This window comes from Cebus imitator, unplaced genomic scaffold (genome assembly GCF_001604975.1).
Source record: "Cebus imitator isolate Cc_AM_T3 unplaced genomic scaffold, Cebus_imitator-1.0 Scaffold625, whole genome shotgun sequence".
In the NCBI taxonomy this organism is placed as follows: Eukaryota; Metazoa; Chordata; class Mammalia; order Primates; family Cebidae; genus Cebus; species Cebus imitator.
In genome coordinates, this window is record NW_016107940.1 from 404,430 (window position 1) to 430,586 (window position 26,157).

General features: G+C 39.3%; 1 protein-coding gene across 3 annotated transcripts in view; it reads right to left on the reverse strand.

Annotated features, from left to right (window-relative positions):
- RNF130 (ring finger protein 130) overlaps window positions 1–26,157 on the reverse strand; it is a 169,254-nt gene that overhangs the window by 69,392 nt on the left and 73,705 nt on the right. For all 3 annotated transcript variants that reach the window (XM_037734480.1, XM_017517281.2, XM_017517282.2), the window contains exon 3: window positions 23,038–23,288. In XM_037734480.1, coding sequence (XP_037590408.1) covers window positions 23,038–23,288 — 251 coding nt within the window. The remainder of the gene's footprint in view (window positions 1–23,037; window positions 23,289–26,157) is intronic.

Genomic DNA, 26,157 nt, shown 5'->3' on the forward strand with positions numbered 1-26,157 from the left:
AAAAAAAAAAAAAAAAAAGAGTATGTCACATGATATTTTAAGCGGATACTCACAACCCTTGAGATCACAATAGCAACAGGTTGCTATGAAATACAGTATGTACTATTGTTAATTTTATGCAGTTATAATTTAATGTGGTTTACATTTCTTCCAACTGTGAATACTGCCAAGTATTTGTGTTTTAATAATTTTTAACTTTTTAATGGATTTTTGTATATTTTGATAGAAACAGACTAGTATCTACATGTATTTTACACATAATGACATACCTTTTTCCATTTTTGTGTGACACCTTCCATTTCTTTCATCATGTTTGAGAATATCCCTTGGTTAAATTTATTATTCTTATGTATTTTATTTTTATGTGACTATTGTAAATAGAATTCCTTTCTTGGTTCCTGTATTATCTAGTCTGTTATTGGTGTACAGAAATGATACTTTTGTACACAAACTTTGTATCCTCCAACTTTACTGAATTTATCAGTTTTATGAGTTTTTGGTGAACTTTTTTCTACATATGGTCACATAACCTGAAAAGGGAGACAACTGACATTCCTTTTACAATATGGATGCCTTTTGTTTCTTTAGTTTTTTTTTTCTTAGAGACAGGGTCTTGAGGGCAGCGGTGTGATTGTGGCTCACTGCAGCCTGGACCTCCTGGGTTCAATTGATCCTCCTGCCTCAGCTTCCTGAATACCTACCTAGAACTATAGGCACACACCACCACATCTGGCTAATTTCTATATTTCTTTTATTTTTTATTTTTTTTAAAATGGGGTTTCACCATGATGGCCAGGCTGGTCTTGAACTCCTGACCTCAGGTGATCCACCCACCTCGTCCTCCCAAAGTGCTAGGATTATAGGCGTGAGCCACGCGCCCGGCCGGTATTTCTTATAGAGAAAGAGGTCTCCCCACATTGCCCAGGCTGGTCTTCTACTACTGAGCTCAAGTGATCCACCTATCCTGGCCTCCCAAAATGCTGGGATTACAGGTGTGAGCCATGGAGCTTGGCCACCTTTTATTTCTTTCTATGTTCTCATTGCTCTGGCTATAACTTCCAGTACTATGTGGAATAGGAGTGGTAGGTAAAAGTGGGCATTCTTGTCTTGAGCCAGTTCTTAATTAAAGCAAAGCCTTTCAGCTTTTCCCAATCAATATGATGTTAGCTGTGGGTTTGTTGTGTATGTCCTTCATTATACTGAAGTATGTCCCTTCTATACCTAATTTGCAAAGCGTGTTGAATTTTATCAAACACCTTATCTGTGTCTTTTGAGAATCTGGTATTTTTTGTCCTTTATTCTGTTGATGTGATGCACCATGATGATTGATTTGCATATGCCAAAACATCCTTTCATCCCTGGGACAAATCCCACATTATATTGCTGGATTATCTTTTTGATGCATTGTTGGATTCACTTTGCTTGTATTAAGGATTTTTTGTGTCCATGTTCAAGAACACTGGCCTGCCATTTTCTCATTTTGTTGTGCCCTTGTCTGGTTTTAATACTGGAATAATTTGGGTCCAATAGAATGAGTAAGAAAGAATTCTCTCTTCCTTCATTTTTTGAAATAGTTTCAGAAGAACTGATGTTAATTCTCCTTTATAAATTTGACAGAATTCAGCAGTAAAGCCATTCGGTCCTGCATTTTTCTTTGACAGAAGACTTTATTACTAGATTCACCGTAATTACTATTTTTTGCTCTGTTCATGTTTTCTATTTCTTCTATGTTCAATGTTGGTAGGTTGTACATGGCTAGGGATTTATCCATTTTCTTTAGGTTTTCCAGTGTGTTTGTGTATAGTTCTTCACAAGTCTCTGATGATCCTTTGTACTTTGTTGGTTTCAGTTGTTATGTCTCCTTTTTCATTTCTGATTTTATTAGGGGCTTCTTTTTTCGTGGTTGGTCTTTTAGCTGTTTATCTATTGAAAAAAAACAACTTTTCCTTTTGTTGATTCTTTGTATTCTGTTTTTAGTTTCTATTTCATTTAGTTGCATGATAATCTTTATTAGTTCTTTCATTCTACCAATTTTGGCTTTGCTTCATTATTGCTTTTCCAGTTCCTTGACGTATATAACCAGGCTCTTCATTTGAAATATTTCTAATTGTTTGATTTAGGAATTCATTGCTATAAACACTTTCCTCTTAGCATTGCTTTTGCTGTATCTTGTAGGTTTTGGTATGTTTTATTTCCATTTTCATTTATTTCAAAAACTTAGGAAATACCTTTCTAATACTTCACTGACCTTATGGTAGTTAGGGATCATTTTGTTTAGTTTCCATGTAAATAAAAAGTTTCTCTTGTTATTGAGTTTTATTCCACTGTGTTCTCAGAAGATGCATGAAATAATTTCCATTTTTAAAAATTTGTTGAGACTTGTTTTGTGGTCTAATATGTAGTGTTTCTAAAGAATGTTCCATATGCTGATGTGGAAAATGTGTATTCTGCAGCAATTTGATACAGTGTTCTGTATATGTCTGTTAGGTCCATTTGGTGTACAGTACAGTTCAAATCCAAAGTATTCTGTTAATTTCTGTCTAGATGATCTGTCCAATGCTGACAGTGGGTGTATTAGTCTGTTTTTATGCTGCCATGAAGAAATACCCCTGACTGGGTAATTTATAAAGAAGAGGTTTAAACAACTCAGTTCCACATGGCTAAGGAGGCCTCAGGAAACTTACAATGAAGGCAGAAGGCACCTATTTACAAGGCAGCAGGAGTGCCAGCAGGGGAAATGCCAGATGCTTATAAAACCATCCCATCAGGTCTTGTAAGAACTCACTCTCTATCACGAGAACAACATGGAGTTAACCACCCCCATGATTCAATTACCTCCCCCCAGGTCCCTCACATGACACACAGGGATCATGGGAACTATAAATCAAGATGAGATTTGGGTGGGGACAGTCAAACCATATTAGCAGGATACTGAATTCCCCAACCATAATTGTATTAGAGTATATCTACCCCTTGAGGGCTAATATTAGCTTTGTTTATTTGTGAGTACTCTGGTATTGGGTGTATAAATATTTTGAATTGTAATATCCTCTTGCAGAATTGATACCTTACTATTATCTATTTACATTGTCTTTTCTATTTTTTACATAATGTCTGTTTTATCTGATGTAAGAATAGCTATTTCTACTTGCTTTTGCTTTCTGGTTATGTAGCATATCTTTTTCTATCCCTTCACTTTCAGTCTGTTGTGTCTGTTTTATCTGAGATAAGAATAGCTTTTGCTTTTGGGTTATGTAGCATATCTTTTTTTATCCCTTCACTTTCAGTCTATGTGTCTAGAAAGGTAATTATTGCTCTTGTTAAGAAGACAATTCCATGGACTAGCACAAGGATAGTTTCAGTCTGTTTGTCATTTTTTAAAATGAAATATAGTTGTGTCATTTAAAAAAATCCATTCAGCCAGGTTTTATCTTTTAAGTGGAACATTTAATCCATTTAGGTTCAAGGTTAACACTGATAAGTGACATTCTGTTCCTGAAATTTATTATCTAGCTGTTTTGTAAATTGTTTTTCCTTTGTGGTTTCATGGAGTTTTGTCATGGTGCCATTTGATGCCTTTCTCTTCTTCCTTTGTGTAATTGTTTTATGAAGCCTGTGAATTTTATACTTTCATGTGTTTTTATAATGGTGAATATCAATCTTCTATTTCCATATTTAGGACTCCTTTGAGCATTTCCTGTAGTTATTAGTCCAGTGGTGAAGAATTTTCTCAGTGTTTGCTTGTCTGAGAAAGATCTGATTTCTCCTTCACTAATGAAGTTTATTCTAGCTGGATGAAAAATGTTCTTCTTTGAGCACTCTGAAAATAGCATCCCATTCTCTTCTGGCTTGCAAGGTTTCTGCTGAGAAGGTCTGCTGTTTGTCTGATGGAGCTTCCTTTATAGGTGACTAGGTGCTTTTCTCTTGCTGATTTTAGATTTTTTTCCTTCACATTGACTTTAAGTAATCTGATGACTATAGGTCATGGTGAAGTCCTTTTGCAATGTATTTGCCTGTTAATCTTTGTGCCTCTTGTATCTGAATGACTTGATGTCTTGCTAGACTAGGGAAGTTTTTTTCATCAATTATTTCCTTAAGTTTTCTAAACTTGCTTTTTTCTTCTTCCTCTGGAACACCAATGATTCAAAGCTTAGTTGCTTTATCTTGGAGGCTTTGTTTGTTCTTTTAAAGCCTTTCTTTTCTGTATTTCTGTGTGACCAGATTCATCCAAAACACTTTTGTTATTGAGATTTTTTTCTTCTGCCTGATCTAGATCAGTGGCCCCCAATCTTTTAGGCACTCAGGACTGATTTTGTGGAAAACAATTTTTCCACAGACTGGCGGGCAGGGGATGGTTTCAGGATGATTCAAGTGTATTACATTTATTGTGCACTTTATTTCTATTACTATTAAATTGTAATATATAGTATTATATAACTTACCATAATGTAGAATCAGTGAGAGCCCTGAACTTGTTGTCCTGCAAATAGATGGCAGACAGTGAAAGGTCATTAGGCGCATTAGATTCTCATGAGGAGCATGCAACCTAGATGCCTTGCATGCACAGTTCACAACAGGCTTTGAACTCCTATGAGAATCTAATGCCACTGCTGATCTGAGAGGAGGTAGAGCTCAGGCAGTAAAGCTAGCAATGGGGAGCTACTGTAAATACAGATGAAGCTTCAATCACTCACCTGATGCCCAGCTCCTGCTGTGTGTTCTGGTTCCTAACAGATCATGGACCAGTACCCCTGTTCTAGATCACTGTTGGAAATTCCTGGTCTAAATCATTGCTAAAGCTTTCAAATGCATTTTGTAATTCCTTCAATGAATATTTCATTTCCAGGAGTTGTTTTTAAAATTAAAAATTTGTATTATTTGACATTTTGAGGACTTCTTTTAAGGACCTATTGTTGGAGAATTACTGTGTTCTTTTGGGGGTGTCCTATTATCTTTCTTTTTCATACTTCCTATAGTATTATGTTGATTTCTTCACATCTGCAGAAATAGTTGCTTGTCCTTATTATTATTATTATTATTATTTATTTATTTATTTATTTATTTTTAAAGACTGAGTTTCGCTCTTGTTACCCAGGCTGGAGTGCAATGGCATGATCTCGGCTCACCACAGCCTCCGCCTCCTGGGTTCAGGCAATTCTCCTGCCTCAGCCTCCTGAGTAGCTGGGATTACAGGCATGTGCCACCATGCCCAGCTAATTTTTTGTATTTTTAGTAGAGACGGGGTTTCACCATGTTGACCAGGATGGTCTCGATCTCTTGACCTCATGATCCACCCGCCTCGGCCTCCCAAAGTGCTGGGATTACAGGCGTGAGCCACCGCGCCCGGCTGCTTGTCCTTATTTTTGAATTTACTTTAGTTGGAGTGGGACTTTTTTTAATCCTGAGGATGTTACTATCATATAATTTGATAGGACTGTTTGACTTTGCTTCTGGGTATGTTCATTAGCAAATACTCTATGATTTCCTTGGATATAAACAGACTGAGTGTGGTGGCTTTCTCAAATGCTGTTTATAGTAATGGTGTATTGGGTAGGTGAGCTGGCTGATAACCTCTTGAGTAGCTGGGATGGCATAAGCAATGGTGGTAATAGAAGTCACGAGAGGCTTTTGTCATCAAGTGCTTTGCACTTGTGTAACCGAATGTTGTAATGGGCTATATGGATCAAATTCCATGCTAGCAGGTGATAGTTGCAGGTCAGAGCTTTTTGGGGTTGTAACAACAGGGTTTAAGACTTATCTCTGTTAACCAGGAGTACTTAAGTGCCCCAGGCAATGGGTTGGGCCAGGGAAAACTCAGTGGTTTGGGTCTTCCACTCAGCCTTGGGGGAGAGGAGAGGAGTGGTGAAGAGATGAAGCTGGGTAGAGCTGTATTGGGCAAGACAGTCATTTGGTCCATCAATGGCAGGCACAAGCATTGGCTCTGACAGGGATCTAAGGACAGCTGCCAGACTCTGTAGAAATGCCTAGACAAAGATGAGGGCAAGTGACGTTGCACCAATGTCCCAACACTGGACGGCAAGGGCAAACCCACTGTTAAAACCAGGCAAACAGTATGGGACCTGCCTCTCGTACTCTCCAGAACCATCAGGACTCGTTTCCTTATCCCAACCACAGGAATCAGACAGACCATACAGTCTGCCTTCAGCCCACAGAGCTTACACAGTAAAACTTGCTACTGAGGTCAAAACCACACCTCTCAAGCAAATCTCCTGCTCCAGTCCCATTATTAGGGGTGCAGGGGTCCAATCCTAGTGCCCAAGCTGGGGACCCAATCTGTACTCACTTCTCATTTCTGGCTGTGTAGGCCCCTTTCCTACCAAAGACCCAGTGCTCCAATCCTGGCATGAGACTTTATAATGCTAACAGATGCTGCTGCTATGTCACAGGATCCCACAGAGTTTTCTATGAGCTAGGATTGAGAATGGAGTCCTCTTATCAGCCACCATGTCTGGGAAAATGCATGGGAATCATCCCAGGTGTTCCTTTTCCATGTCTGTCAGCCACTCCCTAAGTAAGATTGAGGGCTTGGGAGGCTCAAGTTGCTCTCCTGTGGCCTGGATTGCACAATTCTCCAATGGGAAGATGGATTGCAGAGAAACGCTCACTCTCTATCTCCTGTATTCAAGATTTTCTCCATTTTAGCATCCAGACTCTGACAGGAGGGCTCTCTCCCAATTTTCTCTTTCCCAGTGTCTGAAGTTTTGTTTAATGCCTGTGTTCCTTCTTGGATAAAAGTTAACGGTGTGACTATCTACACATGATTTTGTTCTTTCCAAGTGGGTTAGCCATGCTGGAAAAGCCTCTAATCTGCTATCTTTGGGGGGGGAAAACCTGTACAAATTTTAAGATTGTGTTTTATATTTCTGTGAATGATATCACTGGCATTTTGACAGGGATTACATTCAATCTGCAGGTCACTTCTGATAGTATTGTCCTTTTCACAATATTAATTTTTCCTATCTATGAACGTGGGATGTCTATTTTTGTTCCCTCTTCAATTTCTGTCAGCAGTGTTTTACAGTTTTCCTTGCAGAGATTTTTCACCTCCTTGATTAAACTTATTCGTATGTATTTTATTATTTTTTGGTGACTATTGTAAATAAAACGGATTTCTTGATTTCTTTTTCAGTGATTTGTGTATATACATGCAACTGATTTCTGTATGTTAATTTTGTATTCTGCAACTTTACTTAATTTATTAGTCCTAAAACGACTTGCAGTAATATGTTAAATAAAAGTGGTGAAGGTGGGCATCCTTGTATTTTTCCACATCTTAGTAGAAATGTTTTCAGCTTTTCTACATTCAGTATGATATTGGTTCTGGTAAGTCATATATGGCCTTCATCGTGCTGAAGTATGTTCCTTAACATAACTTGTTAAGAGTTTATATCATGAAGCCACTTATCAAATGCTTTTTCTGCATCTATTGGCATTACCACATGGTTTTGTTCTTCATTCTGTTGATGTGATGCATCACATTTATGGATTTGCATATGTTCAACCATCCTTGCATCCCTAGGATAAATCCCACTTGCTCATCATGAATGCCCTTTTCAATGTGCTGCTGGATTCAGTTTGTTAGAATTTTTTTGGGGATTTAAAAATTTATGTTCATCAAGGATTCTTGTCTATATTTTTCTTTATTTTGTTGTGTCTTCATATGGTATTGCTATTAGGGTTATGCTGGCTTTGTGGATTGAATTCAGAAGAGTTCCCTTCTCTTCAATTTTCTGAAAAAGTATGAGAAGAATTGGCATAGCTCTTCTTTAAATGTCTGGCAGAATTCTGCAGTGAAAAATAAGGTGCCATACTTTTCTTTAAAGGGAGACTAAATTATAGATTCACTTTCATTACTAATTTGGTTTGTTTCATCAGGTTTTCTATTTCCTCTTCATTCTATGTTGGTACATATGTGGGAAAATTTACTAGTGGTTTGTCAATTTTATTTTTTCAAATCTTTTTATTTAATTGATCATTTGTATTTTTTTTTAAGTCTTACTTTATTTCTTTTGGAGACAGGGTCTCGTTCTGTTGTCCAGGCTGGAGTACAGTGACGTGATCTTGGCTCACTGCAACCTCTGCCTCAACTGATTCTTCCATCTCAGCCTCCTGAATATCTGGGATTACAGGCACATACCAACACTCCTGGCTAATGCTTGTATTTTTATTTGTAAAGATGGGGTTTTGCTATGTTGCCCAGGTTGGTCTCAAACTCCAGACTCAAGCAATCTGCCTGCCTTGGCCTCCCAAAGTGCTGGGATTACAGGCATGAGCCACCATGCCTGGCCTTTTAGTCTTGATTTCGCTTATTTCTGATCTGAACTTCATTATTTTTCTGCTTTTTCTGATTTGGGGTTTACTTTGTTTTTGCTTTTATAGTTTCTTGAGATGCATCATTAGATTGTTTATTTCAAATCTATTGTTTTGATATAGATGTTAACTGCTGTAAACTTCCCTCTTCATACTGCTTTTGCTGTATTCCGTAGGTTTTAGTAAGCTCTTTTCATTTTTTTGAAGAAATTTTAAAGTTTCTTTCCTAATTTGTTCACTGACCCATTGGTTGTTTAGGAGCACGTTTGTAAATTTTAATGTATTTGTATAGTTCCAAAAGTTTCTATTGTTACTGATTATTAGCTTTATTCTATTTGTGGTCAGAAAAGATCTTTCATATGATTTTAATTGTAAAAAAGTTTTTAAAACTAAGAAACACCATCTCACTATATTGTCCAGGCTGGTCTTGGACTCATGAGATCCTTTCTGCCTCACCTTCCCAGGTAGCTGGGACTATATACATGCAAGCAAAACGATGCATAGCTGATTTCAAATCCTTTAATTTTGTTAAGACTTGTTTTGTGGCTTAACATGTGGCCAATCTTAAAGAATGCTCTACTGGTGATGAAAACTGTGTGTATTTTATAGCTGCTGGATGAAATATATTGTAAATGTATTACTTCCATTTGGTCTAAGTGCAGTTTAAATGCAATGTTTCTTTACCTTCTGTCTAGATGGTCTGTCTAATGATGAGTGGGGTGTTGAATTCCCCAACTTATTATTGTATTAGAGTTTATCTCTCTCTCTAGAACTAATATTTTATGTACATATTTATGTTTTATTATATATCTGAGTGCTCCAGTGTTGGGTGTATATATATTTACAATGATTATATCCCCCTGCTGAACTGATCTCTATCATTATCTTATGATCTTTGAATTTTGATTTTTCAATATTTTATTTAATGTCTGTTTTATCTCTTTTTTTCCTGAGATGAGTCTCGCTTTGTCGCTCAGGCTGGAGTGCAGTGGTGTGATCTCAGCTCACTGCAGCCTGCACCTCCCAGGTTCAAGCGGTTCTCTGCCTCAGCCTCTCGAGTAGCTGGGATTACAGGTGTGCACCACCACGTCTGGCTGATTTTTGTATTTTTAGTAGAGACAGCGTTTTGCCATGTTGGCCAGGATGGTCTCAAACTCCTGACCTCAAGTGATCTACCTGCCTTGGCCTCCCAAAGTGCTGGGATTACAAGTTTGAGCCACTGTGCCCTGCCTGTTTTATCAGATACAAGTACAGCCACTCCTGCTCAGGTTTGATTTTCCTTTGCATGGAATATTTTTTTGTATTCCTTCATTTTTAGCCTGTATGTGCCTTTAGAAGTGAAGTGAGTTGGGTGGGCCCAGTGGCTAATGCCTGTAATCCCAGCACTTTGGGAGGCCGAGACTGGCAGATCACCTGAGGTCATGAGTTCGAGACCAGCCTGGCCAAAATAGTGAAACCCTGTCTCTACTAAAAATACAAAAATTAGCCAGGTATAGTGGTGGGTGCCTGTAATCTCAGACCCTTGGGAGGCTGAGGCAGGAGAATTGCTTGAACCCGGGGGGCAGAGGTTGCAGTGAGCCAAGATCGCAACACTGCACTCCAGCCTAGGCAACAGGGTGAGAATCTGTCTTTAAAAAAAAAAAAAGTGAAGCGAATTTCTTATAAGTAGCATATTGATTGTTCCATGGTTTTAAAAATTTCATTTCACCACTTTATGACTTTTAAGTGGTGAAATTTAATCTGCTTACATTCAAGGTTATTATTGGTAGGTGAGGACTTATTCCTGTCAATTTTTAATTGCCTTTTGGCTGTTATTTATATATCCTTTGTTACTTTTGTTTTCTCCTGTTCATCATTAAGGTTTGGTGGTTTACTGTAGTGCTGAGATTTGATTCCTTTCTTTTTCTCCTTTGTGTATGTATCTGCTCTCTACCAGTGACTTTCATACTCTTGCATGTTTTCCTGGTAGTGAATACTGTCTTTTCAAGATGTGTAACTTTCTCAATTTTTCTTTGTCTAGAAAGACTATTTATCCCTCGTTTCTGAGGGATGGCTTTGATGGATATAGTATTCTTTCTTGGCTGACAGTTTTCTGCTTTAAGTACTCTAATTGTATCATTCCATTCTCTCCTGGACTATAAGCTTTCTGTGGAAGTATCTGTTTTTAGTCTAACAGGGATTCCCTTATGTGATTTGATACTGTTCTCTTGATGTTTTGTGAACACTTTGATTCTTGACAATTTGACTATAATGTGACTTGAGGATGTTTTCAGATTTATTCTATTTGGGAACCACTGGGCTACCTGGATCTGGTGTCCATATATCTCTGCAGACTTGGGAAGTTTTCAGATTTTATCAAATAGATTTTTAATGCCTTTCCCCTTCTCTCCTTCTGTAATATCCATAACACAAATATCTGCTTGCCTAATGTTCCATAAGTTTTATAGGTGTTCATTATATTTCATTCTTCTTTTGTCTCTGACTTAATTTCTTTTCGTTGTTGTTTTTTGAGATGTTCTCAATCTGTCACCCAGACTGAGTGCAGTGGCGTGATCTCGGCTCACTTTTGCAAACTCTGCCTCCTGGGTTCAAGTGATTCTCCTGCTTCAGCCTCCCCAGTAGCTGGGATTACAGGCACCTGATACCAAGCCCGGCTAATTTTTTTGTATTTTTAGTAGAGACAGGGTTTCGCCATGTTGGCCAGGCTGGTCTCCAACTCCTGACGTTGTGATCTGCCCACCTTGGCCTCCCAAAGTGCTGGGATTACATGCAGGAGCCACCATACCCAGCCTGACTTGTTAATTTCAAATGACCCATCTTCAAGTAGAGAGGTTCTTTCTTATGTACGATCAAGTATGCTGTTGAAATTCTCCACTGTATGTTTATTTGCATTCATTGAATTCTTCAGCTGCATGACTTGTTTGCTTCTCTTTTGTTCAATTTCCTGTTCATAATGTGAACTGTTTCCCCAACTCTATTGATTGTCTACACGTTTTCTTTTATTTCTCTGAGTTTCCATAAGATCATAATTTTGAATTCCTTTTCTGGCAATTTATTGAGTTTTTTCCCATTGTAGTGTGTTACTAGGGAATTACGTTCCTTTGATGGCATCATATTTCCTTATTTCATGTTTCTTGTGTCCCTGTGTTGATGTCTGTACATCTGGTGGAGCAATCACTTCCTTCAAATTTTTTAGAGTGATTTTCCTGGAGAAAGATTTTCACCTAGAGTTTAGTCTTAGTGTGCCAGTTGGGAAGGGTGTGGTGACTATGTCTCTGGATAGGTGCAGTGGTACAGTCTCTGTGCAGTTTCAGCTGCCTTCAACATCAGCAATAACCATGAATACCTTGATGGTATAGTCTGTAGATGTTTGTGGCAGTGGTATAGGTTGTTATCCTTACTTTCAAAGGCCTTTGGGGGCCTACTATTTTTGCTTTTCCCACATGAGGAGACTTAGCCAAAGTGATCACTCTTGGTGTGAGGTCTGACGTCACCTACAAGCAGCTGCAGCAGCAATGGATTCCAGAAGTAGGTGCTCAGAATAACTATGGGACCATGTCCTAGGCTCAGAGTCTCACAAACCTATTTTTGGCAACTGTAGCAAGGTAGGATAAATTACCCACATGGTCAGGACTGTGACTGTGATGTACCCACTAGTACCTTGGACCTAAAGGTCTAAGTTGTAGCTGTGATTCTATCCCTGGGAGTTAGGGCATAACACTGGCCTGACTTTAGGTAGAAGTGGCATTCTGGAAGTTTGGGTCCAGTGTCTGGCTGCAATTCAGGAACATGAGCCAGCAGGGCTCAGTGGCAACTTGGGTCCTATGGAATCAAGCACCACATAGTATTAACTCTAGAACCTGCGATGGCAGGGCTCAGATCTGTGAAGTCAGGTGCCATGACAGCAAGTATCCCAGCTTAGGGGAACAGAGCTGTTGTGTGGACCCAGCATCAGAGCGGAGAACAGCACAGTGATAATTCCACTCTCCAAGAGGAAGGGTATCTAAGCAGCTAAAATTCTTGAAGACTAGTCCAGGTTCAAGCAAGAAGGGTACTAGGGTTCTGTGGCCTGTAAGGGCAAGGTGTCTCAGCGCAGTCACTGCCATTTCTCTGAGATATGGTGTACTATATCAGCTAATTCCTGGCATGCACAACTGCTCAGTTTGGCAAGGCACCAACTCCCCAAGGGATAATGTGCTGCTTCAGCTCAGGCCAAGGGGGCATACTCTTCTGGATAGGTCAGGCACCATTTCCCTGGGATGCCGGGAGCTGCTTCAGCTTAGGTAATGGAATGTGTCATCATTCTGGATGGCCAATGCACCACTTCCTGGGATACATGGCATTGCTTCAACTGAGGCACTGGGGAGGCACGATTGCTCTGAGTGTTCAAGGTACTGTTTTCCCAAAAGGAAGGATACTGCTTCAGCTCCAGTCCAAAGCAATGGGGAGAAAAATAGGTAGAGTGGCTCCACCTCTGCTTGGCCTTCCAAAGAACAGAGCCAACAGTTGCTCCCAGCTCAGCTTGGAGATATGGGGCCACTGTGCTGGAGTGGTTTGGTGGCAGCTTAGCTTCAGGGACAAAGTGAAGCCATGACTACTTGCTCTGAAGCAAGAAACACTTCAGTCACAGCTCCAATTCCAAGATGGTGTAACACTGCAGCTGTGTGGGCTGCAGGGGCTGGAGCACAGTGTCAACTCCTTCTCTGTGGGTTGCACAGCTATGTAGACTCAGATGGGCTTAGTGCCTGGAAGGACTGGTGGAAACCCCAGTGCTGAGGTCCACAGGTATCCATAGTGCTGAAGGGGCTGCTGGGATCCTTTCACTTACCTCCTCACCATAGTGAGCTCTCCCTGGTTCCTAGCTGATCCTGGTTAGAGGATGCGGCAGTGGAGACCCAGTGTTTCCTTCCCACCTCTGTGTGGCTATCTCGAACATCTGTGCTCTCCAGAGCTTCTGTTACTCCTCAAAGACGCACCCCTGTACTCTCCCTCTGTTATTTTCATTAAGTTGTTTATTTATTGTTTGGGCTTTTATTGTGAGGAGGACAAGTTCTAAGGATTTCTAATGGGCCATTTTCCTAAGGTAACTCAGATGAGAGTTATTATTATTATTATTAAGAAATTTGAGGAGATTTTACAAGAGTCTCACTGCTTCCAACTTGTTCAGATCAGAATTCCACTGAAGACTTTTGAACAGAAAAGTTCCTGATGCTATTTGAGGCTTGGAGAATTCAAATCTTGCCTCCACAGGATGTATGTCACACAGGAAAGCTGCAGCAGCGAGACCAAGTAGGGTCTCTAATATTTCAGAGACAAAAAGGGCCTGAATTAGGCAAGTAGCAGGAGGGAAAGAAAGAAGAGCACAAAGTCAAGAAAGATTTTGTAGGTAAAACCGACAGAACCTCATGACTGACTGACATGGAAGCACGAATGAAGAGGAGGGTTAGAGGAGAGGTGCCCCAGACTTCTGGCTAGGTGACAAGCCGCGTGAGAATGCCTGCCGTCACACTGCATTATGGAATAGCCAAAAGCAGAGAGCAGGTGCTGGTGGCAGCAGTTCAGTCTTCAGCAAGCTGATATGAATGCATGTAGGGTATCTAATCAGAGACCTACCAATATTTAGATGTATCATGTTTTCCACCTCTGAACTTTGAACACCTCTTATAGCAGAAGGACAAAATATCTCTTCTCTGTGGTTGGTATTAAACATCAATACCTTGAAGGTAATTTTTCTTTGGACTTGGCTTCAGTATTACTACCTTCTTCTGAATTATCCCTTGAGCTTTTAGTCAGTCCTTTTAACATTTCCCATCACTTTGTGACAGGTAAGCCTCAGCTATAAGTGTGTATGTATTGTGTATAATTTGATCTCTTACTGGAATCTGTCTATAAGCCATGAATTTTTAAATTTTCATTCTAAGGCTATTTGCATCCTGCTAACTCTCAAGTACCTAAGATGAAGCACAAAATTCTTTTATGAAGATCACTGTTTATTAAGGTCTCTTACCTTCACCTACACACCATGCCATTAAGTCACTGTTTTTCAAGGTGTGGTCCATGGGGCAGATGCATTAAATCTACCTTGAGTGCTTAATAATATAAAATAATAAAATTTATACTAACTAAGGTTGATTGAGTACATACTATGTGCTAGGTAATACTCTAAGCCCTTCACAAGTACTGACTCCTGTTATCTTCACAATCATTTTATGATAAAAGAATGATATTATCCCATTTTACAGAAGAGGAGATTGAGGCAGAGATTAAATATTAATATTTGTCCATATCAAAAGCTAGAAAGTAGGCCCTAACCAGACTTGCTGAATTAGGGGGAGGAAAGATATTAGAAATTTGCAATTTTAAAAAGTGTTCCCGCCCCCAAAAGGAGCTCCCATATGATTCTTTTGTATAGTAAAGTTTGCAACTCACTAAGTATAAATCCTAGTTTCAAAGCATTTTCCCTTAACACTCTACCCACTTACTGATATTCTCTATACTTCAGACTATACCCTATTCCTTTAATAATAACACTACTCAAATTTACACCTCATCACACAAAGAATGTCAGAAACGACAAAACCACAGAAAGGCAGCATTTTATAAAGGAGAAAATCAAGCCTCAGAAAGAGGTGAGGTGATCTGTCTGAAGTTACTGTAAGTATTTGGACTAGGACCATAGATCTCCTTTCTACTCCAGTTCTTCTTCCACTATAAAATGCCGAAAAGACTTCTATGGCATACAGCTTGAGAGGCTTGTGAGGGGCCAGATTATCTTACCTCATCTGGTCAACGATCTCATCTTATCTCATCTGCCAACAATAAATACTATTCTGTATTTGAAAGCAAAGTGACAAAATATTTGAATTGGTAGAAAACAAGTTAAAATAATTCATACAGCTTGATCTAAGAGGAATAGTTTGTTGAAAGCAAGATGGTTCAGAGTGTATTGAGGATAGGTCACTTTGATGAAATTCATCTCAGGTTTCTCCTTTCAGTAATCAGAACTCTCCCACATAAATAGTGTAAGTTTGCATCTGCACAGAGTAGAGTTTTCTTTTGTAAACATTGGTAAAATCTAGGTATAGAATTTTCCCCCGGCCAGACATGGTGGCTCACACTCTGGCTCACGTCTGTAATCCCAGCATTCTGGGAGGCTGAGGCGGGTGGATCACGAGGTCAAGAATTTGAGACGAGCCTGACCAACATGCTGAAACCCCATCTCTACTAAAAATTCAAAATTTAGCCAGGCATGGTGGCACGTGCCTGTAGTCCCAGCTACTCAGGAGGCTGAGGCGGGAGAATCACTTATACCCAGGAGGCAGAGGTTGTAGTGAGCTGAGATAGCACCATTGCATTCCAGCCTAGGCAACAGAGTTAGACTCCATCTCAAAAAAAAAAAAAAAAAAAAGTTTTTTTTCCCCCAATGGAAAGTGCCTTGGTGCCTTGTAGTCTGCACCCTTCTTCATTCATTCACCACAATTTTTTCTATTTTTTTTCCCACAAAAGAAGCATCTGTTAACTCTTTTCCAAGAAACCGTCTGCCTGTGCCCAGATCACTCCTCTCCTCTTTACATGGCTTTATTAGTATCATCCTCCTTTGCTCGTCAACATTTCCTCTGTTAATAGCTCCTTCTCCATAAGCTTCTCTCATCAGAAAAAAAAAAATGCATCACTACACTGCTAAAAAACCATACTGATTATAAAGTCTAACTTTCTGATTCAGGCTCTTCATAGTCTAGTGACAATTTATTCATCTTATATCAGTTAAACAGTCACAAGTCTCCTGCCCACTATTCCTGATGTTCCAGTCATTCAACTCTCATGTGGAAAATGATCCGTCTGCCTGACTCTCCTTCATCTCCGTCTGATGAAGTCTTATTCATCCTTTAAAATTCAGCTCCAAGGTCACTACCTACCTTCTCTGTGAAGTGTCCTTGACTCACTGAGAGTTAAAATCACTCTGCCCACAAAGAATAACTCTTATACCACACAGTATTTTGACTGCATCTGCCATTCCAACAGAATGTAAGCTCATTCTTGAATTCATTTAAATATTTACTGAGGCAGTGTGACATGCCAGACCCCATGCTACACCCCAAGGATATAGAAATGAATTATCTTCTAAACACTATGAGCTTAAGAGCATATTTTGTAATTTTAAAAAATCAGATCTTAAGCCCTTGAATTACAACATTTAGAAGGCATACAGTCTCTGTATATGAAAAGTGTTATTTACATAAATTGATGATAAGCAAAAGATGAAAAAGAAGGTAACAGAGTATTTGCAGTATCTTTTTAAAACTGGTAAGATGATGACTTCTCAGTTCAAACACCTATTCCCCCTTTCCAGTTCTTTTGGAATTGTTAATCCTTAGGAAACATAATGAACAAAATTCACTCTGCCAATCAAAATGACAAAAGAAGTCTGCTTTGGGGTCATATAATCCTTTTCTGTAGGAAAAATCTTGGCAGTATATACAATACTTCCTCTCTCCCAATTTGGAAGAAAAAAAAATCTTCTGAACCCATCAGTTTTCAAAGATTAACTGTACTCATGCAAAGTTTTAGCCTTTCCCTGACAAAGGAATGTTCAATGTATTTCCACACTCTGACAGGCAAATGCATTCTCCAATTAGCTATTCACTGAACTTTCATGATGAAAATCGGCAATAAGAGCATACGTCATTTCAGCAACCTTGAGATATTTACAAAGTCAAAGAATATTATATACACATGTTATGGCAAGAAGCTTTTACAAATTTTAAATATCTTAAAAGCCATATGCATTTTCACTGGGAATTTTTAAGAATACATTCTAAATTCAGGAGTCCATTTGAAGTTGTAGAATATTTTACATCTGCCCCATTCCTTTTTTTTTTTTTTTTTCCCCCACACTGGTCCATTACATTATTTTTTTTCTTTTCTTTTCTTTTTTTTTTTTACATCTGCCCCATTCCTACACAGTAAAATGAAAATTTCATTGTTCTGCTTTAGAAACCACCAGCCATCATCTGAGCTACCTGCACCTCTAGATAGTATTTAGATACATTCTGATAGTTTTTCAGGAAGAGCAAACCACAGACACTTAGCCATGAACTGAAAAGCCAAAGCATTAGATTCTTATATCACATGTAAAATGTTCTCAATTGTGAGCATTTTACTGCATGTGGAAAGCTATTTACAATGCATGGATCTCTTTGGTAGCATGTTCTACAGGAAGAACTGCTTCACAACAGTTTGTAGGGACCGGATGTGGTGGTTCATGCCTGTAATTCCAGCACTTTGGGAGGCTAAGGCAGGAGGATCACATGCGGTCAGGAGTTTGAGACCAGCCTGGCCAACATGGTGAAACACCATCTCTACTAAAAATACAAAAATTAGTCTGGCATGGTGCCATGCATCTGCAATCTCAGGTACTTGGGAGGCAGAGGTTGCAGTGAGCCAAGGTCGCACCACTGCACTCCAGCCTGGGCAACAGAGTGAGACTCTGTCTCAAAAAAAAGCAAAACAAAAACCAACAACAACAGTTTGTGGGAGAAAATCAGAGTCTGTCCTTTAACTCACTGTTTTTCCTTTGCTAATATTCTGGCTTCTCTTTTAAAATAGCCAAAAGTTTCAACCAGTCTAGCTGCTGCCACCTTCTTATTAAACTTTAATAAGCTAAGCTTTTTAAGCCACATAAAAATTTCATCAAGCATTTGTCAACCTTAGGGAAAACGGAAGGAGGAAAAAAGGTTAGAACATCGTTTTCCACCACCATAGCATCTGGAGAGAGACACTTTGGAAAGATCATGCATGCAGTCAGCCGCAAAATAAATGCTAGGAAACAAGCTTGTTGTTTGTGGCCTGCACCAGATGGTAATCACGTTTACTCCTTCATCACCCCCAGGCCTCACACTGGGTGCTAATTAAAGTACTATCTTCCAATAGCAGGCTCCTCCGATAACTGTAAGCCTTTGTTCCAAAGTCCTCAGGGTGTGCTACATACAGTCCGCTACCACAGGCTTGCCTGTCAAGAACACCATTTCAGAGCAGATCCTTATCATTTTACTTTCAGTGTTTCCTATGTCAAAAAACAGATCTTTAGTTTAGTTTTTTTTTTTTTTTTTAAAGTATACAGCATAAGTGAGAAAAGGAGGTGGGCTGTCGGGGGCCCTCAATACATGAGAAACGGATGGTGGGTTCTGAGCTTCCTTACTGCCCCCATAGATCACTGACAATGTGCTGCAGAAGCCTCCAATCTAGAACTGCCAACAGGACCAGAGCACCCTCACCCCCTGGCCCCAGAAAAAGCCAAGAAAAGCCCAACTCTCTAGCCAAAGTACTAGGAAAAGGATGGCCTAACATCAGAAAACATTTGCGGTAACACTCGTTCTACTCCAGCCAGGCGCCAAGGAAAAAATCACAATCCTCCTCCCACCTGGTCTCACAGAGCCCAGTGGGAATATGCTCTCCCAGCCTGGCTCCTCAGGAAGAAAAGCTGTGCACACTAGTCTAATTAACACCCAGAAAACATACCACCCAACAGCAGAACATGTATTTTTCCCAAGCACCAATGAAACACTGACTAAGACAAACCACATCCTAGATTATAAAACAAACCTCAAGAAATAGAAGAGGACTGAAATAATAAAGTATTTCTCTGAGCATAATGGAATCAAACTAGGAATCAGTAACACTAAGATAAGAGTAAAATCTTGGTAGGGCATGGTGGCTCATGCCTGTAATCCCAGCACTCTGGGAGGCTGAGGCAGACAGATCACTTGAGATCAGGAGTTCAAGACCAGCCTGGGCAAGTGTGCCTGTAATCCCAGCTACTCAGGAGGCAGAGGTAAGAGGATAACTTGAACTTGGGAGGTGGAGGTTATAGTAAGCTGAGATCGCACCAATGGACTTTAGCCTGGGTGACAGAGTAAGACCCTCCCTCAAAACGGAGAAAAAAAAAAAAAGTAAAATCTCTAAACTATTGGAAATTAAATAATGTACTTCTCAATAATGTATGGTAAAAGAAGAAGTCTCAAAAGAAAAAAATACATAGGACTGAATGAAAAATGAAAATATAGCATATCAAAATATGTGAGGCACAGCTAAAGAAATGCTGAGAGAGAAATTTATAGCACTTAATTTCTACATTAGAAAACAGGAAAGCTTCAAATAAACTGATCACAGACTTAAATGTAAAACATAATATAAAAAGTAGAAAATCTTTGGGATATCTAGCTAAGTAAAGAGTTTTAGAGTTGACACCAAAAGCACAATTCATCAAAAAAAAAATTCATAAACTTCATAAAAATTAGAAATTTTTGCTCTTCAAAGACCTCGTTAAGAAGTTGAACAAAACAAAATACAGACTGGGAGATAATCTCTGCAAGCCACATATCCAACGAAGGACTTGTATCTGGAACACATAAAGAGATCTCAAAACTCAACCATGAAAAACAATCTAGGTAGAAAACGGGCAAAAGACATGAAAGGACATTTCACTGAAGAGGATATACAGATGGCAAACAAGCACAAAAAAAATGTCTAACATTAGCAGTCATTGAAGAAATACAAACTAAAACCATAAGAGATGTTACTACACAACTAAACAATCACCAGAGATGAAAACACCAAGTGCTGTCGAGGGTGTGGAGGAACTCAGTCACACATTTCTAGTGGGAATGCAAAATAGTACAGCCACTTTGAAGAAAGAGTGTAACAGTTTCCTACAAAACTAAATACATGCTTATCTAATAGCCCCAAAACTGCACTCTTGGAATTTACACTGTACTCAGCAATTACACATTTATCCCAGGGAAATGAAAACTCATGTTCACATCAAAACCTGTATGTGATTGTTCACAGCTGCTGTATTTGTAATAGCCAAAACCTGAAAACAATCCAGATATCCTTCAATAAGTGAGTGGTTAAACAAACAGTGGTACACCCAAACCATGGGATACTGTTCGGCAATAAAAAGGAATAAACAATTAATACACATAACAACTTGGAGGTATCTCAAGGTAATTATGCTGAGTGAAGAAATTCAAACTCTAGAGGTTACATGCTGTATGATTCCACCTATATAACATTTTTGTTTTGTTTGAAGATAAGAGTCTTCATCTGTCACCCGGGCTGGAGTGCAATGGCACGATCACAGCTCACTACAACCTCTGCCTTCCATGTTCAAGCAATTCTCATGCTTCAGCCTCCCAAGTAGATGGGACTACAGGCACACACCACCTTGCCCAGCTAACTTTTTGTATTTTTAGTAGAGATGGGGTTTGCCATGTTGGCCAGGCTGCTCTTGAATTCCTGACCTCAAGTTGTCCCCCCTGCCTTGGCTTCCCAAAGTGTCGGGATTACAGGCATGAACCACCGCACCTGGCCCATGATTCCACCTATGTAACATTCTTGAAATGAGAAAACTATAGAGATGAGAAACAGACTAATGGTACCCAGGGATTAGGGAAGAGGGAGGGAGGGAGGCAGCTGTGGTTATAAAAGAGTAGCACAAGGGATCCTGCTGATGGAACTGGTCTGTATCCTGACTGTGATGTTGGTTATATGAATCTACACATGCGATAAAACTGCACAGACTAAAGACAGACACACACATACACAAATAAGTACAAATTAAACTGGAGAGGTGGGAAGACTGCAGGGAATTCAGAAAGATCATGTATCCATACCAATTTTCAGGTTATGATATTGACCACAGTTATGCAAGATGTTACCACAGGGAGAAAATTAGTGAAGGGGATAAGAGATCTCTTTGTATTTGCATTATCTCTTACAAATGCAAGCAAATCTACAAATTTCCCCAAATGCATATAACCTGAAACTAATCATGAAGGAACACAAGAAATCAGGTAAAGTCAAATACAAAATAACTGATCTGTACTCTTCAGAAACATCAATGTCATAAAACCAAGTAAGAGAGACAATTGAATGCAAAATCCAATAAACTCCAATCAATCCAGGATTTTCTCTGCTATAAAGGTCATTATTGAGCCAGTTTTATAAAACCCAAAAAAGGTCTATAAGTCAGATAATGTATTATATCAATGTTAACTTACTGATTTTGATAATCACACCATGGTTATGTAAGAGAATGTTCCTATTTTTTGAAAATATGTAACAAAGCATTTAAGGGTAACATGGCATCATATCTCAAACTTACTCTCAAATACAAAGTCTGAGGGTGGTGATTCATACCCATAACCCCAGCACTTTGGGAGGCCAAGGTGGGAAGACTGCTTGAGCCCAAATATTTGAGACCAGCCTGGGCAACACTGCAAGACCTGGTCTGTACAAAAAATTTAAAAATTAGCTGAGGATGGTGGTGTATACCTTTAGTCCTAGCTACTCAGAAGGTTGAGGCAGGAGGATCGCTTGAGCCCAGGAGTTGGAGGCTGCAGTGCGCCATGGATGACACCACATTCTAGCCTGGGCAACAGAGCAAGACCCTGTCTCTTAAAAAAAATTTTTTTTTAATTAAAAAAAAGTATAACTACATAGAAAAGAAAATACAGTAAAATATCAATAGCTGTAGAATCTGAGTGAAGGGAATACTTGACACTAATCTTGCAAATTTTTTTGTTAAGTCCAAAATTACAAATATAAACATTATCAAAATAAAAAAAAATTAAAAGTGCATAGGGAGAGCCTGGCACGAAAAGCTTCAATAAACTAGTGTTCAGGTATATCTACTTTCAGATAAAGAAATAAGTTGAGATGCTAAATAAACTGTCCAACAGGGATGAGGGATCATGGTAAACTGGTGGTACAGGAGGGATTTGAACTGAGACCTGTTCCATGCCAAAGTCTGTGCTTCTTTCAGTAGAATGAGGAAGGATAAAAATCCCAATGCCCACTTCCCACAGAGACATGGATGTACTGTGTTAGGAGAAGGTAGCCTTATATAAAAACTGGCCCCAAATCACTCTCCAAGCAAGTCACTTCTTAGTTTTCTGTATGAAAAGTCTAGGATAGGGACCAAACACCTCGAACCTGGCTCCTAGGGTGGGTACTCTGTCCACAGCACATACAAACAAGCTTAAGTTACCAACTGAGAGCCACCATCTCCAGGCCCTCATACCAGGGAAGCACACTGCCTTTCTTGGTTTATTCACTCAACCCAAATTCCCAGAGTACCTCAGACATGTTGTCAATGGAACTTCTAGGATGACTATCTAGACAGACCTCTTCTATTGGTCTTCCCCACCTCACCCTTACCCCATGTCTGAACTTAGATGACAGGGGTTTTTCACTGATGTTGTTTTCTGAATAGATCATACTTTCCCAGTTCAAAATTCACATGGGAAAGAATTTCACGTAGGAAGGGGTAAAGTGAAGTCTCCCTAACCTCCCTACCGATTCCCATTACCAGAAACATCCACAGTTACTAGCTTAAAAATGCAACTTTCTGATATTTCTCCAAATTAATAGAATTATCTAGATAATACTATGATATCAGCTATGATATCAGCTATCTACCTAACTAGAATATTCAAGGTGATCACAATAAATTTAGTACCCTTTAGGTTATTTTAAATATCCCTTAAATTATTGTGTAGACATTTTCAACATCTTAAAATTGACTGAGTGAGGGTAACAATATTTTTTAAAACAAAAAACATGTTAGTAAGACGCATGATGACGACAAATGTCTGTGAACTCTGGCTGGTAAGAACCAATCACTGTTGAGTACTGGCAGCTCACCTGGTTCCTGTCGCGTGCATTTGTGTACCTGATCTTCTGAATGAAGTAGAATATGAGCCATGCCGAAGAAATAATCATCAAAACAATAAAGGATATTGACACGAAGACTAGAGAGCCACGGCTGAAGTTCTTCGGTGGCATTCGAGTTCCAACAGCTATTGTCATTTGTACAGAGATGTTTTTCTCCAGATAACTCAAAATATCCTTACCCCTCAATTCTGTTATCATGACAGCAATAATATCTCCAGTGCCTGTAATATAAAATAAATATATATACTCAAGTGACATTTACAATTTATAGAAACATCAAATATATAAACACGCCACGTAGGTCAACTACTGTAATGTTTGCTAATGGAAAGGGTATGCAGACTCCACTTCTCAGCTGAAATGAAGCTGCAGCTGGGTATGCTGGCACCAAGTGGGAACATGTAATTTGTTGTGTGGTACTTAAGACTTAGACATAAGGCATAAAACGATTGCAGTGTTAAGAACCATATTAACTTCTCTGACAACTACATTTAAAAAAAAAAGATTATTAAACCAGCCAAATGTAACAACAGACAGCATAACATTATATACCAACAGAAATGTATCAACATCATGGTAGATTTACACTGTAAAACCTTTTCTATTTTAAAATGATCTTCAGAAAGTCTTAATTCCTTAAGAAATGAAGAAAAGTGCTGTTTTTATAGCATAAAATGGTACTTCTTGCACTAATCAGTCTAGGAACATTCATGGAGCACCCACCATGTGGAGAACTAGTGCAAGGAACAAAAACAAGTACAGGATGCTGAGCTTTCTAATCTCACCGAGACAAGGACATACAGCTGGTAACAGAGCTACAAAGTGTCAAATGCTGGCACCCTTTATTAGCGACATCTGAAACTAACTTGGGTCTTATGTCCAGAATTGAGTGAAGTGAGGCTCCTTGCTAGTTTACCCAAGAATTCTTCTGGAAATCAAACATTCCTGAAAGAGGTCCAGACTTCAACATTTTGGACTGGTTTGGCATCAAAATACCTCCAGCCTCTAACAGTTGTCCAGAGGTCTGCCCACAGTCACAGGCTATGTAAATTAACTTATGAGGATGGTCTTAAGTTGCTTTCTAGTTACCTAGGTCTTTTCCCTACATAATTTCCAGAAGCATTAACCATAAAAGAATTGAATACCCCTTCCTATGGACAGCAGGAGACTGCTATCCCTTTCCTCCTCCACAAAGGAAGTAACTTCCCACTGTCTTTTAAGGAAACAGAGAAGCTTCTATCAATCTATCAGCGGCTGTTCTTTCACAAGCTGAAGCTGCTGGTGGCAACATATAACTTCTACATTTGCCTTCTCCAGAAGAGCCCTTAAGAGAGACTAGGGGTCATTAGAAGGGAAATAAACATTTTATTTCAGGAAACAAAATTATTACCACTTATTTGAATTTGAATAAGGTTTATACATATAAATGTAAACCAACAAAACAAACAAGCAAAAGTCTCTAAAACTTGTCCTTTTCAATGATTCTTCAATGAATAATACATTGAAATATTTGGTATTACATGCTTCATTTATCATATTTAGCTAAAAGAACCATCTTTGTGTTACATGCAGTCACAAAAGACTACGTGCAACTGAAAAGAAATTCTACAGGGCCCAGCGCATGGCTCATGTCTATAATCCCGGCACTTTGGGAGACAGGTGGATTACTTGAGCTCAGGAGTCCAAGACCAGCCTAAGCAACATGGTGAAACCCCATCTCTAACAAAAACAGGAAAATTAGCCAGGCATGGTGGCATGTATCTGTGGTCACAGCTACTCAGGAGGCTGAGGTGGGAGGATCACTAGAGTCCAGGAAGCCAAGGCTGCAATGAGCTGAGATCACGCCACTGCACGTCAGTCTGGGTGACAGAGAGACCCTCAAAAAATAGAGGAGAAATACAACAGTAAAAGGAGTTTTATGGAAAATGTAACTCAATGGAACATAAACCTTTTTACTACCTTACTCAAAATTGTTACAGCCACTTTATTAGAATAGCAGTTTATCACAATACTGATTAAAAATCCACAAACAAAAAGAAAAAAACCTATAAAATTAAAGCAAGCAATAAAGTTAACATCTAATTACCTTTCTGAATAAGAGTTCTGATCAGTAAGTTAGAGACAATCATAAAATAATGCTAAACCACTTTAGATTTCCATTTAGAAGTCTCTTTTAAAATGTTGTTCAACAGGCCATGATCTGTGGTATAAGATACCAGGTATGGCTATAAAGTAACTGAGACGGATCCCACAAACGACATATGACAATCAGTCTCATTGCTTTATAATCACACCAGGTACAAACGGTTTTAGAAATCAGTTGGCTCTTGAAGACTCAAGCTGGAAAAACAGTAGGGAAAGCTGCACAGGTAGCCAAGGGAGCCAATCCATGTAATTCTATTCAAAGAATACTAAATAAGAACACCAACTAATTTCAACAGGAAAGCTGTCTGGGAAAAGAAGTGTGTAATTATTTCAACCATTCATTCAACAATATTTATTGAGCACATACTATGATCAGGCTCCTTTCACCTTTTAAAGAGAGTGGAAAATTACCTGCTCTTGATGATGCAAAAATCCACGTGCCCTCAGGAGCAAAGGGGAATCTTTCAGACTAGGGAGAGAAGCCACTCATAGTGGTGAGCCAGCACAGACAGGTGAGAGGCAGAGGAGTACGATCCTGCCAGTCAGCCAGGAGGACAGCATAACGATGGCCCAACACAAACACTCACAAAAGACTGGAGTCTTAGCCATTTTAGGTCTTAAATCTCTTACAGAATCTAGTTAAAGTTACATAGGAGGCCCCTCCTAGGAGAAAGGGCCCTCTACCCATACTCCAACGCCTGACCTAAAGTTGCCTCAGACACTTGACTTTTAAAGATCTGAGGAGCCCTGGCCCAGCTATAGGAGGGATACACACGCCAAAGGAAATGTAGGCTTCAGACTAAAGGCTGGGTCAGAGCAGGCAGTGACTGATAATAGTTAAGAATAATTGTCGGGCGCGGTGGCTCAAGCCTGTAATCCCAGCACTTTGGGAGGCCGAGGCGGGTGGATCACGAGGTCAAGAGATCGAGACCATCCTGGTCAACA